At 39.2% G+C, this 15792-nt stretch overlaps 2 protein-coding genes across 3 annotated transcripts; both read left to right on the top strand.

The window, feature by feature from the left end:
* The first annotated feature begins 6495 nt into the window (after positions 1-6495).
* On the top strand, positions 6496-10430 carry LOC141611459 (F-box/LRR-repeat protein 14). 2 transcript variants are annotated; one of them, XM_074429991.1, is made up of 2 exons: positions 6496-6719; positions 8578-10430. In XM_074429991.1, exon 2 carries the CDS (start codon positions 8632-8634, stop codon positions 10033-10035), a length of 1404 nt encoding a protein of 467 aa, XP_074286092.1. In that variant the 5' UTR covers positions 6496-6719; positions 8578-8631; the 3' UTR covers positions 10036-10430. The 2 variants fall into 2 exon arrangements, with proteins under 2 accessions (XP_074286092.1, XP_074286093.1); XM_074429992.1 differs by lacking the exon at positions 6496-6719 and adding an exon at positions 6726-8084.
* A 1308-nt stretch (positions 10431-11738) lies between these two features.
* On the top strand, positions 11739-15260 carry LOC141611458 (acetylornithine aminotransferase, mitochondrial). The gene is made up of 3 exons (XM_074429990.1): positions 11739-12278; positions 13565-13999; positions 14599-15260. Exons 1-3 carry the CDS (start codon positions 11853-11855, stop codon positions 15130-15132), a joined length of 1395 nt encoding a protein of 464 aa, XP_074286091.1. The 5' UTR covers positions 11739-11852; the 3' UTR covers positions 15133-15260.
* Positions 15261-15792: the final 532 nt, after the last annotated feature.

Genomic DNA, 15792 nt, shown 5'->3' with positions numbered 1-15792 from the left:
CTCTATACCACTCCCTTGCAGCATCGCGAAGGGAGAAGATGAACATAGTCTCCTTGATCTGGTCTCCTTGATCTGGTCCTGAGTCACGCCAGCTGGTGGGGGTATGGAACAGCAGTAGTCAATAAAGGTCTCCATATGCTCAGCTGCATCTTCATTTGCAGCTCCCCCAAACTGGTTTCTCTCAACCATAGTGATGTAGGCAGGCTTTGGTTCGAACTTCTTGGCATCACCTGGTAGCTCGAACCCCTTATATAAGTTATCGGCTGTCGGCTCAGAATAACTAGCTATACTTGCTTCCTCGGCCATGACTGGAATTTTAGGAGAAGTAATCGTCTCGGTGAAGAAGTGGAAACGGGCGAAGATGGTGGATTATCTTGACAGTTCGTTCTCGTGATAGCTTGACAGAGTACTCAGCTCTTCCTCTGTCGGTAGTATCCTTTGTGTTCGTCTCAACTCGCGCAAGGATCTTTCAAGCTCAGGGTTCAACGGTACTAATTCTCCACCCTGTGACCTGCGCATAAGAAGAAACTACAAAAAGAATATAAGAAAAGTTTAAGGAACAGATGTCCCTTAAACTAAGAAAGACTAAAAATAAAAACAACTAAAATTAGGACTATTGCCTCCCCGGCAACGGCGCCAAAATTTGATACCCGTCGTTGTGAGTACCAAAGATAAAATTTATAATTCCTATTAAGACTAACCTAGGCTAGTGGTAACAGGGTCGAACCACAAGGAGGCAGATGTAAATTTTAGTTGATTTAAGTTCAGTCTGAGGTAACTATTGTGGGGGTTGAATTGAATTGGTCTACAGCTAAAAGTGAACAAAGATAATAAACTAAATAAACGATTTAAACAGATAAAAGAAGGGTACTAGGATGATCGGTTCATTATAGCTTTGGCGGCAGCAAACTAAGTCGGTCTGAATCAAACACAGGTAAGGCGGGAGATAAAGAGGTCCTCTCGGTCCACTCTTAACAAATAGCATCTTTCGATCTCGCTATAGGTCCCTAATGTCACTAATACTAACTTTCGTCCTGAAAAGTGACTATAACGGTCTAAACTATACCTATCTTTCGATCTTAGCACAGTTTAGTCGAATTAATTGATGGTCAAATAACTTTCCCTATCTTTCGATCTAACGGGTCGGTCACAAAATAGGTATCTAACTGGTCGCATGCATTCGATTCGTTAAACACAAGATTAAATTCAATTAAAACGAAGGAAAACCCTACGAGGTCAGTCGATCGACTGACAATGGTAGTCGATCGACCAACACGCGAGACAGTCCGTGTCTAATCTAATGCCGCCTTTGCCATAAATCGCCTACATCCTAGCACTATAGAATTAGCTACTCATGATGAAAGTGATAACAACAATAAAACTAATAACGATTAATGAATTCATGCTTAAAGTAAATAACAAACAGCGATAATACGATAATTGGCTTTCGGGATACTAACTAGCAAATCTATACTAATGATGAAAGTAAAACAATAAACTGGAATTAGGGCAGAAGGAATACCGAGATTTCAGAGGAAAGATTAAGAACAAGAACAGAATTCCAATGCTAAAACGATGTTACAAACCCTAATTACTCGAATGAATAAAACTAAAAGTTACTGTGTGAAATTGTGATAAAAAACTCGATGATAAACTGAATGTTTTATGTTACGTTATATAGCAAAAACGTAACATCTTATTTCCTAAACCTAGCATCATGGGCTTGCGCTTTCTCGGTCTTCTAATTCTCGTCTGGAATAGCAATCGTCGTCGATCGACCGATAAGGTTGGTCGATCGATCGCTCCTCAAAGAAACAAGAGCTTCGGAACCGAACATTGGTCGATCGACCGAGGGTGATGGTCGATCGACTAATGGAGCTGCTACTTGACTTCTTGAAACTCGTGGACTTGTCTTTTGGACCTTGGATTGCGCACCAAGCTCGTTCCTTAAGTGATTCCTTTACGTCATTTGTAATGCAGTTTACTCGGGGACGGATTTGGCTTGATTTCCCGTTGAATTCTTCACATTTCTGCAATAATGTACAAAATACGGAAGTAGACGGAAATAGGGAGAAATGTAGCATAAACTACAAGAATGAGCTCTGAAATGCGTGTAAAAAAGGATGTAAAACATTATATAAATAACACGCATCAGTAGACGAGAACAAATAATTTTAAGTGTGTCGTGTTTAATATAAAAAGTGATGGATCCGAAAGTGAGTGTCGAAATCCTTGACTTACCAGGTGAGTTTTGAGAGAAGTGTATCATGCCCTCGGGGCTTGTTTGAGACCATAGATAGGTTTTTGAAGTTTACAGACATAGTCGGGTTTTGCCGGGTCAATAAACCCGGGTGGCTGGGTCATAAAAACAGACTCATGTAACGTACCTTGTAAAAAAGCATTGTTTATGTCTAATTGATGGAGATGCCATTTTTGTGTGACGGCAATAGTTAAAATAAGACGGATAGTAGTTGGTTTAATTACCGGACTAAAAGTTTCCGAGTAATCAATACCGGGTCGTTGATGAAAACCTTTCGCAACAAGTCGCGCTTTATGTTGTTTAATGCTTCCATCGACGTTGTATTTGACTCGAAACACCCATTTGCAACCAACAATATTAGGGGCTTGGGATTTGGGTACGAGGGTCCAGGTATTATTGCGTAAAAGCGCCTGGTTTTCCTCGGTCTTGGCATGTCGCCAACGTGGGTCAATAAGGGCTTGCTTGGTTGTTGTCGGAGTGGTATAGGCCGAAGGGAGTATGGCCGTTTTAGCTGTTTTGAAGTATTTAGGGTTGGGCTTGACTATGTTGTGACAAAGCCTGGTGATGGCACGGTTGCTGGGTGGTGGTGGAGGTGGCGGAGGTGGGGGTGGTGGGGTGGTGGCAGGGGAGGAGATGGTAGAGAGGGACGGTGTGGTAGGGGATTGAGAAGTGGAGGGTGTTTTGGTGTTGGGTGAGGACGAGGGTGGTGAGGACGGCGAGGTGGGAGGTGGTGAGGTGGTGGGAGGAGGTGGAGGAGGAGGAGGAGGTGGTGGCGGTGGTGGCGTGGCCGTGGGGTTAGGGTTGACGAAGGGAGGAAGCAGGGGTAGGGTCAAAGTGCACCATTTGTCTGGCGAGGGTAATGTCGATGGGCTGGTCTTAGTAAGTGCAATGTAAGGAAATTCGGTTTCAATGAATCGGACATGACGAGATGTATAGATTCGTTTTGAGATAGGTTCAAGACAAAGATAAGCACTTCGGGTTAGAGAGTAGCCAACAAAAACGCAGGGTTGTGATTTTGGTTTGAGTTTGTGACTGTTATAGGGGCGGAGCCATGGATAACATAGATAACCGAAAGGACGAAGTTTTTGATAATTTGGGTGTTGAGAAAAAATAATTTTGTAAGGTGAATCATTGTTTAATGTCGATGACGGAAGTCTATTGATTAAATAAGTGGCCGTGGAGAATGCTTGTGGCCAAAACGTAAGTGGCATTTGTGCTTGGGTAAGAAGTGTAAGACCCGTTTCAACAATATGTCGGTGTCGTCTTTCGGCGAAACCATTGTGCTCGGGAGTGTGAGGTGGGGACGTGAGATGATTTATGCCGGCATTAAGAAGGGTCGGGGTGAGCTTTTTATATTCGCCACCATTGTCGGAATAAAATTGTTTAATTGGTTTCTTAAAATAATTTTCGACAATGGCTTTGAATTGATTAAAGGTCGTTAAGGAGTCAGACTTGTTTTTGAGTGGATAAAGCCAAAAGTAATGAGAGAAATGATCAACAAATATAATGTAATAACGAAACAAGTCATGTGAAGGGACGGGTGAACACCAAACATCGGAGAATATTAGGTCAAGTGGGGCGTGAGAAATTAACGTGGAGTCGGAAAATGGAAGCTTGTGACTCTTGTTTATTAAGCAAGCATTACAATGCAAGAAACTGGAAATACGGAAATTGAAAGCGGAATTCAATAATTTAAGAGTTGCTAAAGCCGGATGTCCTAAGCGGTTGTACCACAAGCAGCTAAGATTGGAGACAGCGGAGTTGGCGACGGGTTTTGGTGGAGACGGGTGCCAGTGATAGGAGCCATCATGGTGCGGCCCTAGAAGCAGATTCGCTCCCGTCGAGGTTTCCTTAAAACAAAAAGAATTGTGTGAGAAAACAGCGGTTGCATTATTATCAAGACAAAATTGAGATACGGAAAGTAAGTTTTGTGATATAGACGGAACAACAAGAACATTATTAAAATAAAGAGTGTGAGTAGGAGTAGAGATAGAGTAAGAACCAATATGGGTGATAGGGAGTGAAGAGCCGTCATCGATGATTAGATCATCGGGTCCATCATAGGGTTGGTGCAAGGAGAGGTTTTGAAGATCATTTGTGACATGATGGGAAGCCCCACTGTCAATAAGATAGGAGGACGAGGGTTGTTGTGAGACGGTGGCTGTGTGAGCGTAGGGGCGGGTTTGGCGCGGTGGTGGTGGAGGGAAAACAACATTTGGATAGTCACGCTTAAAATCGGGACAACTATTGATAACATGACCCGTAGAGCGACAATATTGACATTTTCCCTTAAATGGTTTGGGTTGGTTGTTATAATTGTCACGAGTGGAGTTGTTGGTGTAGTATGGCTGACGGTTTTGGGTGTGTGGTGGAGTAGGGTGGTGCTGCCGAGGTTGGTTGGTATAGGGCCGAGTGACAGCCGCGTGGGCGGAAGGGATGAAGGTGGTGGTAGTATTGTTGGTTTTGTTAACAAGTAGTTCCTGATCGATTAATTTTTCATGAAAGTCATCAAAGGTTATGGGTACGTCACGAGCACGGATGGCATCGATGACGGGTTTGTAAAGGGTTTGGTCGAGACCTTCAAGAATTTGACTCGTAATGTCTTCGTTATCGACGGGTTTTCCTAATTGAGCAAGGTTGGCAGCGCAAGTCTTAATTTCAAGCATATAATTGGTGATCGATTTATCGCCGTGGGTTATGTTTTTAAGACAGTCTTTGAGCTGAAGGATATGACCACGGGAAGGGTTGGCGTAGGTTGTAGCTAAAAGGTTCCAAGCATCACGAGAGGTAGTGCAATCGAGAATGATTGGAGCAACAGTGTCGTGTAATGTACCGGCTAACGTACCGAGGATAAGTTGGTCTTGTTTGAACCACGTTTTATAGGCTGGGTTTGGGACGGGTTCAGGGTTGGGCTTGTCTGAAGTGACGGCGGGTGTGGTGGTTTTGGGTGGTGGTGGGATTGAACCGTCAAGGAAACAGAATAATCCGAATCCTTGAAGGAGGCGGGTTAGCTGAAAACGCCATGAACGGTATGTTGTCGGGATGAGTTTGGTATAGGTGGGAAACGATATGGAGATGAGAGGTTTGTTGGGTTCATCGGTATTTGGAACGAGGTTGTTGGAGTGATTGGCCATGGGTGATCGAATACCAAATACAACGAGAAGAAGAAGTAGAGTTTGGATCGTCTGTGGGAATGATACCATATAAAGAAGATGATTATAAGTGAAATTGTTGTGTTAATCGATTACTGAGATACATGCTAATATTTATACAAAAGTCAGACTAACAATCTAACCTAGAAGCTATCCTAGAATTAAGCTAACAGAACTATAAACAAGGGATTGTTACAACTTGAATTGACTAGGATAAACATCATAATAAACACATGTGCATTGACTAAAACAAACTCCTAAGTTTACGAAAGTTGTTGAGCAAGTGCAGTAGCATTTGTATTGTTAATACAGATTACATCTTGGTAACATCGAACAGTTGTACATTTATGCATAGAAATAAATGGATAATAATGTTTAAAGGAGAAAATATTATTAAATGTGTTTGTGAGAGGAAATGGAGAGAAAGAAATGGAGAGGATCCTAATTGAATCGAAAATCCGTTATGTGAGATTCTTGCGAGTATTGTGAATATTCAATAAAAGTACAAAAAGAAATAAGGGTACGTCACTAACTCACTATGTCAGGCTCATTAATTACAGAAGGCTACTGTGGTCAAGCGTCTAAAGAATCCCGTGTCCTAGTTCATTTGCCCCGCGGAATTATGGGCACCCTTCACAAAAGTAACACACCATCATGCAAGTTTAGCTTATATCTTTATAATGGCATTTTGACTATTTTAAGTAAAAAATAATTACTACTATAGTTTTATACCAACATTTTAGCTTATTTTGGTTATAAACACCCTATTTTACAAGATAAGATAAAATAAGAGAACTAGACTATTTTAACTAGAATAACTTGATCATCCTTTCAAATGAGTGAAAGTGCGAAGGACAAATACTATCAAACACACTACAAGGAAATCTAACATGTCTTACAAGTTACAATGACCATAAAGCCAAATATGAAATAGTAAAATCTCATAAAAAGGAAACAAATGAATTAATCTACACTAGAAATATTATAAAATCGAAACACTCACACTTGATATATTTTAAAAAAAAAATATTGGCTAACAACTTTGTGAGTAGTTCCTCTATATTCTTCTATTTTTCGTCCATGTATATTTTTTGGAAATATAATTTCACACATTTTTTTTATTAACGTTGAAAATGTTCCAATAATTTAACAGATTTGATACGGAGATGAGACTGGAAATGGAACAACTGATCAGATGATCAATTCTCTATTGGGTCACACCACATGACCACGACCTTCATCATTCCGGTCACAAACTCTCAAATAGAAAACAAAAAAAAGCTTTCTATCAATTATCATACAAGCAGGTAATCTCGCAATCATTTCTATTAATCATTCTCTCTATTTCTTCCTGAACTGTTGTTAATTCCATTTACCAAGATTCAATCTTTCTTGATCTGGGTTACTTTTATTATTCTTCTATTTTTTGTACCATGCTTTCTTCTGAAAAAAGTTTGGGTTCTGCCCAAGGTGGAGCCAGGAGAGGGCTAGCTGGGCCGCTCCCCCCCGCTGGAGGATGAAAATTTCAAAGCTTTTATTTTAAAAATTTTGAATTTTTTTCATGTTTAACTTATACTATTGCCGTTGGTCCCCGTTGAAATTTCCCCCCCGCAATTGGCTTTCTGCATATGTTTTTTTATTTTAATTTTTGTGTTTTATTTTTAAATTGGAAACTGGGATTGTTCTTTTGTTGCATAGATTTATAGTTGAGTCTTTTCTTGTTCAAATTGTTGTTATTGTGTGTATAATTTTGGGTATGTTAGGGATGAAGCCTTAAGGGTTAAGGAAAAATTAATGTAATTTTGATTTATTTGGTATTTAGATCAATGAATGTGCAAATGGTCATACAAATTTCCCTTAATACAGCTAATTGTTTCACGATTGTCATCTTTCAACATCATTTTTTGATTTAATTGACGGAACGGGATTGAACATTTCAACCAATTGATGTATATGGCTGAAAGGTTCCTTCTTTGGAAGAAGGATGTTGTGAATGTGTTATATTATTATGTATGCCGAGTGCTGGGGGGAAGCAAAAGGGTTGATTATATCATAGACTAAGCACAGTTTTATCATGGCTTGGGTCAGAATGCTTTGAATGGTTATTGTCTTGGAGCTATCTTGAGGTTTTCTAGCCGATTATTTGCTAAATGACTAGTTGAATAAGATTCCGTCTGAAGTTCATGAGGAGAATTTGATTCTTAGTGACGAAATAATCAGATTTATACTATCAAGTTCTACTAGCTAATATAGGTATTTTGGAATCACCTTATGAGATAGTCTGCACTTTGGCGCCTGGCAGTCTGGCCTGCTCATCATCGTACTCATTGAACGAGTCTTTGCTATGATCAGAGTTCTGAGTACTAAGGATAACACTACAGCCTAATACCTACCCTGTCAATGAGTGCATATAATGTAGCTGGGTTTATTACTTTGCTAGCCTTTAGATTCTTTGAGCGGATGCACATTTGCCGAATGCTGGGACGAAATAACATTTTTATCACGGCTTGGGTTTGAATGGTTTCTGTGGTTATTGTTTGCGAGCTATCTTGAGCTTTTCTAGCCGATTATTTTCTAAATGACTAGACGGAATAGGTCAGAAGGAGAATATGATTCTTAGGGATGAAATAATTGGGTTTGTACTATCAACTTCTATGATTTATTAAAGAAAGGTATTTTGGATTCATCTCATGAATTTGTCGCACTCTGTCAATGAATGCATATAACTTTGCTGCGCTTATTACTTTGCTAGCCTTTAGCTTGTATGAGCGAACACATATTTTAACTGCCGTGTTGTTTCGACACTTCTTTTTGGGCGCCTGCCACACTACATGACACTTACATGATTCATTTTAGGCCAAAACACGATTTAATACAAAATTGCTGTTTTAGCATGCTTGACACTCTCACGTACTCATGTTCAACACTTGCAGTCGAGTCTAAGTAATAGTTTTACAAGGAGTATATTTTTTCTAGTTAGAAACTTGGAAATACGTATGTGTTTGGGTTTTTCTGTTTTATCATTCACTGTATGACAAACACGTGTTCTTGATATTTTGTTCTGAAAGAGTTCATCATACATAAATAAGGTAAATGACACCTGGAGTCATAATCCTTCAATTTATTGTTGTAGCAAATAACAAGTTCCGATCCCTTGTGTTGCAGCCTGTTGTTGCCGATATACTTTACCAAGTTAGGAGCAAGGACAGTTTGGCTGTCATGGACGCATTGCCAGATCAATTAATATTGGAAGTTATAGAGAGGATTACAACTACCGCTGATAGAAACGCTGTCTCTTTGACTTGTAAGCATTTCCATGAGCTGGAGAATGAGCAGAGGCAATGTCTACGTGTCGGCTGTGGTCTGAAACCGGCAAATGAAGCTCTAAACACTCTTTGCCATAGGTTTCCAAACTTGATCAAGGTGGAAATAATTTACTCTGGGTGGATGTCCAAATTAGGCAAACAACTAGACGATCGAGGCCTTCTAAATCTTTCGAAGAGCTGCCCGTCTCTTATGGATCTCACCTTAAGCTTCTGCACTTACATTACTGATGCAGGTGTAGGTTACTTAGCATCTTGTTTGAATCTTTCATCCTTGAAATTGAATTTTGCTCCTAGAATTACTGGTTGTGGAATTCTCTCTGTCGTTGTGGGATGCAAGAAACTGAGTGTGCTACACCTCATCCGATGCTTAAATGTAAACGGTTCGGAGTGGATTGACTGTCTAGGTAAGCTTGAGAGAATTGAATATCTCTCCATCAAGAATTGTCGGGCTATTGGAGAAGGTGATCTGATAAGGCTTGGACCCAGCTGGCGAAATCTGAAGTTTTTCGAGTTTGAAGTGGATTCCAATTACCGGTATATGAAGCTATATGACCGTATAGCAGTTGATAGATGGAACAAACAATCAATTCCTTGTGAAAGCATGGTGGAAATGAGCTTAGTGAATTGCATGGTAAGCCCGGGACGAGGTCTTGCTTGTGTTTTAGGTCAGTGCCTAAACTTACAAAAGATCCACATGGACATGTGTGTTGGACTTAGAGACGGTGACATCTTAGACTTATCTCGAGCAGCTCAATCACTCCGCTCAATCTCTCTTAGAATACCATCGGATTTCTCAGTCCCTCTTCTAATTAGCCACCGGTTAACATTAACCGATGGGAGTTTGAAGGCCTTGGCCGAAAATTGTCCAATGTTAGAGTGTGTCAAGATATCATTTGCTGACGGGGATTTCCCATCACTTTCATCATTCTCGGTGGAGGGGATTATTAACTTGGTAAGAAGTTGTCCTATTCGGGAGCTTTCATTGGACCATGTGTATTCCTTTAGTGATCTTGGAATGGAGGCTTTATGTTCAGCTGCCTTCCTGGAAACCTTGGAGCTAGTGAAGTGTCAGGAGATCAGTGACGACGGCTTACAATTTGTGGCACAGTTTCCACAGTTATCAGTCTTACGACTTTGTCGATGCTTGGGAGTCACTGATGACGGGTTCAAGCAATTGAAGGGAACAGGGAAGCTGGAGTTCTTGTCTGTTGAAGACTGTCCTCAAGTTTCGGAGAGTGGTCTTCAAGGGACTGCAAAAAAGGTGTCGTTTAGACAAGATTTATCTTGGATGCACTAATGTAAACATGTGCTAAACCTGACCAAGAACCGGGTTGCCTCAGCCTGACGCTGTTCCTAACTCTGCCCGGGTGAAAAGTATGGGTGGGGTGCGCCAGGGGAAAGACAACTTGGGCTGACTTGCTAGAATTGTCACCTGTAACTCGGTGTGTCAGGGGGCCAGGGAAATACGCAGGAAAACATTTATTTTATATTTTTATTTCTGCTACCGAAAAATAGCTTGTATAGTTGTATACCTATATTGCATGAAATATCATCAAGACTCGAGCATTGCTACCTGTAGCTAAATTTCGTGGTAAGCGATACAATTTGTAAGTTTGTACTTCGTAGCTATTAGCAAATAGCAAAGTTGATCATGTTAAATCTGGAGTAAATACAAATTGTTTCAAGAATTGCTCAAGCATGATCTTGTGAAACACATCTTAAGTTACAGATGATATTTTTTGGACCGTAACTAACCAAATGGACTTGTGCAATACAAATGTCAAGTATGGAACAAAGTTTAACTATTGAAAAAAAATTAATAGATAAATCGAAATTAAGAACTAATATCAAATAACAAACAATTGAAGAACTTTATATTTGATCGTCCACGAATTGAAAAACATTAAATTAATTAATTAGTTAAATTATGTTAATTGGTCGTTTCGATTTGTTTGATTAAGTTGTCGTCATGATGAATTTTTTTTTTTTCGAATCTTTCAAAGTTAATTTCATGTAGGAGCATTTTAGAGAGAAGTTACGTGATTACGTGAATAATTATAAATTGGGTATAATTTATCCCAGTAAATAATGTCAAACGACTGGAAGTAATGTGTCGAGATCTTTAGCAACATCTATTTCGAAACTAGACACTTGACAGACAAGAACTAGGAACGCAAAGTAGGCTAGCGTTATGTCACGCATCACACGGAAAAGATAATAAAGGGTAATATGTGGTGACTGGTGAGAGACAAATTAGCTAATACTCTCTCCTATTCTACATAACCTTCCCTCTTTCCTTTTACATCTATCCACAATACCTTCCCTATTTTCTTATTTAGTAAAATTTTATACTTATTTTAATCACCTCAACCCACAACAATACCCCACCTCACTCCACAACAATATTTATCTTAATCAACTTACCCCACAACAATACTTATTTTAATCATCACACTCCACAATACCTTCCCTCTCTCCAATTACCTAACCCCACTACAATACTTTACCTTATTTTAGTCATCTCCTTAATTCTAGTGCCCCATAAATAGAGAGGTTTATCTAGAATAAGTGGGAGTATTAAATTGATTTATTAGCTAGTGCTGCAATTGTGCTATTCAAATCAACGTGTTTTGTCCCAAGAAAATAGGAAAAAAGGGATTAAACTTGAAATCTATTACTTCCTCCATTCAACTCCACTCTACCTATTTCATTTTTGTACACTATTCACAATTGTGTATTCAATTTCGATTTTCTCTCGACATGTAAGTGGAAATATATTCATGTGGGATCTTGTTTGATTCGTCTTTACGAGTATATTAAAAATATCTAACTTTCATAATTTTTGCAAATACGTAGCTAATGATATTTAGCGCTTAAAACACGTATTGGCAAACGTGAAAAAAGAAAGTGGTAGAGTGGAGTTGAATGGAGGAAGTATCCCACAATATAAAAACGACTAGATTAAGATATCTTCGGTTGACCCGTGAATTTATATCTACCATCAAAGGTGGGAAATCAATCCGAAGTAGTGAACAACTCAGACAAAGCAAAACCCTGATTCACTCTTCTCTCTGTCTAAAAACAACAGCCGTCTCAAATCTCAACACAAACACAATGCAAACATCCTCCCACGTGTTCTCCTCCTCACACTCCCTAACCACCCCACTCAATCTCCGCCGTCAACTCCACCACTTCACCCACCACAAACCAACTCACCTCCGTCTCCCTCCCACCTCATGCCTCAACCTCGACACCGCTTCCGTCGCCACCACCGTCGCCGCCGCTACGCCGACTAAAACAAAGCAAATAATCGACGACGAAGCCAAAGTGATTGTGGGAACCTACGCTAGAACTCCGGTAGTATTCTCCCATGGCATTGGTTGTAAATTATTCGATGTTGAGGGTCGAGAGTATTTGGATATGACTTCTGGTATTGCTGTTAATGCTCTCGGTCATTCCGATCCTGATTGGGTTCGGACCGTAACTGATCAGGCTAATCTCTTGGCGCATGTTAGCAATATTTATTATTCCACTCCCATGGTGAGGTTTTTTTAGTGTTTCAGCTTTTCGCGCTTATGATATTCTCCCTCCGTTTCAATCATTTGTTTACATTTGATTAAAATATCATTCATAAAGAATATAAAAAGTAAATAAATGATAATTAATTAGTGATAATGATGAGTTGTGAGGTGCAAACGTAATGCAGCGTCGTTGTAGTTGTCGTGTGATGGTCTTATTTGATAATTGGTGTTTATAATTGGTGTGTTTGCATGTTTTGTGTTTGATTTGTTCCTATATTAGTTCTTCTCGTTTGATAAGGTGTATTTTTCGTATATTTTATTCTTTGATACGCTTACTAGTCCCTCCGTGTTAGCCATTTGTTTACCTTTCATTAAAATACGCCTCAACAAGTGAGTGGACGGAGGGAGTATGTTAATATTGAGCTGCTGTTTGAAAATGATGCTCTTGAGCTTGAGTTTTTGCATCCAAGACAGGGCCAGTTAGGTTGAGTACACTCATTTTTTTAATCTCGGGAATGCGACTCTTGATTTAAAAGAAAACCGAATAAAAAGGTTCAACTATGGAAGTATACACAAATTTTTTTTAATTAGGGCCTCAACCAAAAGGTCAAGCTAATAGATGGGACTCAATCAATGGTTCTATATCTTAATGTAGTTTTATTTGTAAATCTTGTCATTCGAGGTTTTTTAGGGTGTTGATAAATGAATGGATGAAGATGATTGAACATTCGAACCACAAGTTTTAGTTTGCGTTGGGGTTTATTTCTATTGCTCTTACTTTTCTTCTCCCTAGTAAACCTGTTGTCTGATATCAGTAGTAGTTTGGTCAAAGCGCTGGGTACATCAGGATTCTATTTTACACCGCAACAGATGAAATTGATCCTAGATAGTGTTTGCTGGCACTTGTAATGATATTTTCCTTGTAATGAAGCTTATTTAGTTGAACTTGATACTAAGTTCTACAGCGAGGAGGATAAGAAATACACTTGTATGGCAATTGTAATTATAACTAACTCATAAAGGCTAGACTTTGGGATTACACGAAGGTCATGCTTTGTTAGGGTAGTTGCAACTGCGATGCAGTTGACATACCGAAGAGGAGATAAAGGTGACAATGAGGAAAGAGGGAAGAGTGGTATATCGGGGAGTTTCAGACATCTTACTACGTCCTACCCGAATTTATTTTTCTCATCTTACTTTGGTGATCAGTGGATGTTAACTTGAGTTGAATTGATGTTCCCATTTCTGCTGTACATGCCTACCAGATGGATGTTGATCAGATTTCTCTTGTTTATTGCATTATAGGTGGAGCTTGCAAAGCGTTTAGTATCATCTTCATTTGCTGATCGGGTCTTTTTCACAAATTCTGGAACTGAAGCCACTGAAGCTGCCATTAAATTTGCAAGGAAGTTTCAAAGACATACACGTCCGGATGTGAAAGACCCACCAACAGAATTTATTGCTTTCAGTAATTGTTTCCACGGAAGGACAATCGGTGCTCTTTCTTTGACTAGTAAACAAAATTACAGAGCACCATTCGAACCACTGATGCCCGGGGTTACTTTCCTCGAATATGGCGATGAGAAGGCATCCCGTGAACTTATACTCAGTGGTAAAATTGCTGGTGTATTTGTCGAACCTGTCCAAGGTGAAGGTGGCATATACAGTGCCACAAAGGAATTTTTATACTCTCTACGTGCTGCTTGCAATGAAGCAGGAGCACTCTTAATCTATGATGAGGTAAGCAAGTTCCACCTCTTCCCATTTTCGGCTTCCCAATTTGATTTAGTGTGGTTCAAGTTCTACAACTCTAACTATCCATTGCCTCAAGTATATATATTATGCCCCAAGTATATATGTGAAGATGCAATATAAAATTGGTACTCCGACTCTTTTTCAGTTTCATTCCACATTTTGAGACACTCATTTGTGTTATTCCATATAAGAGAGATTATATTCCTCACTTCCCTTGTTGTCCTTCAATCTAAACAAAGCCTAAAACCTTGCCAGTTTTATCAACTCTATAATCTGGTTTATGGTAGCAGACTCTCGTCTCTCGTATTATCATCAAACTCAAAGGACATGTAAATTTAAGGGTGCCTTACTTGTTTGAGAAAGAATCCTCCTTGATACTCTCTTCTACTTGACTTGCTTGCTTGGTTGTTTGATAAAGAGATTTATAATATTCTATATATATACTACAGTGAACTGCCTATGCGTTTAGTTTACTGGTCAGATGAATTGCTCTCTGCTAAAAAAGAATACATTACATATTTGTTTTTGCGATTTTCTAGTGCAGTTTGACTAACTAGATACATACATCTTCCATCATTTACTAGGTCCAATGTGGTTTGGGCAGAACTGGTCACCTCTGGGCACATGAACCATATGATGTATACCCTGACATAATGACCCTCGCAAAACCTCTAGCCGGAGGAATACCTATTGGAGCGGCACTAGTGACGGAGAGAGTATCAGCAGCAATAAACCCTGGGGACCATGGAAGTACTTTTGCTGGTGGCCCCTTAGCATGTAGTGCTGCAATTACAGTCTTTGATAAAATTGCAAATCCAGACTTCTTGTCCAGTGTGTCTAAGAAAGGCCAATATTTTATTGATTTACTAACAAAAAAACTAGGAGGAAATAGACACATAAAAGAAGTTCGAGGTAAGGGTCTTATTGTTGGTATAGAGCTCGACGTACCAGCGGGTCCCTTGGTAGATGCCTGCCTCAAATCGGGATTGCTAATTTTAACTGCTGGTAAAGGAAATATTGTGAGATTAGTTCCGCCATTGATCATATCTGAGCAAGAATTAGAAGCTGGTGCCGAGATTATTCTCAAGTGCATGCCAGCCTTGGATGGAAACAATTGAGTCTTTTTAATTGTGTAGTCTCTTTTTTAATTGTATAAACTTTTTATCTTTTGGTCAAGAGCTTCTAGTCTTCTACTACTTCTTATGTGGTTGCGGGATTTTATATAATAATAAAATAGTTTGATATATATTCACACTTCTTAATTTTACTGTATTGCTTAACCACATGACAAAGAGGAACAAAATTGAAGTAGAAAGTTTAAAGATGTATAATGGAAAAAAAAAGTAGCTTAATGATGACAAGTCGAGGTAAAACAATTGGGGCATTGGATATGTTGGAGAACTCAACGCAACCGGTCAAAATATCACTTTTTTGAAATAATGCTTATGTTGTAAAAAAAAATCATCTTTATTTTTTTTATTCCAGAATTAAACTTGTTCAAAATGGTATCCGCGTGAAATTTGAGAAATCTCAAAGCTATAACAAATGACGTGTCTAGTTTAACTCCACGAGAAAAGACAATCATCCAACAATTGATATGTCTGAAGATGTCAAGATCTGGAAGTTGGTGCATATCAGCTTTGTATGCAAAGCAATTGAGTGGTGATGTAGGCAACAATATGGAGTTTGGGAGGGTACTCACTATTTGTTTCTAATTCTTACATATTGGACAAGAACTATTAATATGTATTTCCTCGAATCATTTGTTTATCTATCAT

Source organism: Silene latifolia, chromosome 11 (genome assembly GCF_048544455.1).
Source record: "Silene latifolia isolate original U9 population chromosome 11, ASM4854445v1, whole genome shotgun sequence".
Taxonomy (NCBI): Eukaryota; Viridiplantae; Streptophyta; class Magnoliopsida; order Caryophyllales; family Caryophyllaceae; genus Silene; species Silene latifolia.
Note: the sequence above shows the minus strand (reverse complement) of the source record. Positions and strands in the feature narration are given on the sequence as shown.

Excerpts from the sequence above, each read along its gene's own strand:
- LOC141611458 (XM_074429990.1), top strand. The coding sequence starts at position 11,853 with ATGCAAACATCCTCCCACGTGTTCTCCTCCTCACACTCCCTAACCACC. Across the intron at positions 12,279-13,564 it reads TTTATTATTCCACTCCCATG|GTGGAGCTTGCAAAGCGTTT; the intron begins GTGAGGTTTTTT and ends ATTGCATTATAG. Across the intron at positions 14,000-14,598 it reads CACTCTTAATCTATGATGAG|GTCCAATGTGGTTTGGGCAG; the intron begins GTAAGCAAGTTC and ends ATCATTTACTAG.
- LOC141611459 (XM_074429991.1), top strand. The coding sequence starts at position 8,632 with ATGGACGCATTGCCAGATCAATTAATATTGGAAGTTATAGAGAGGATT.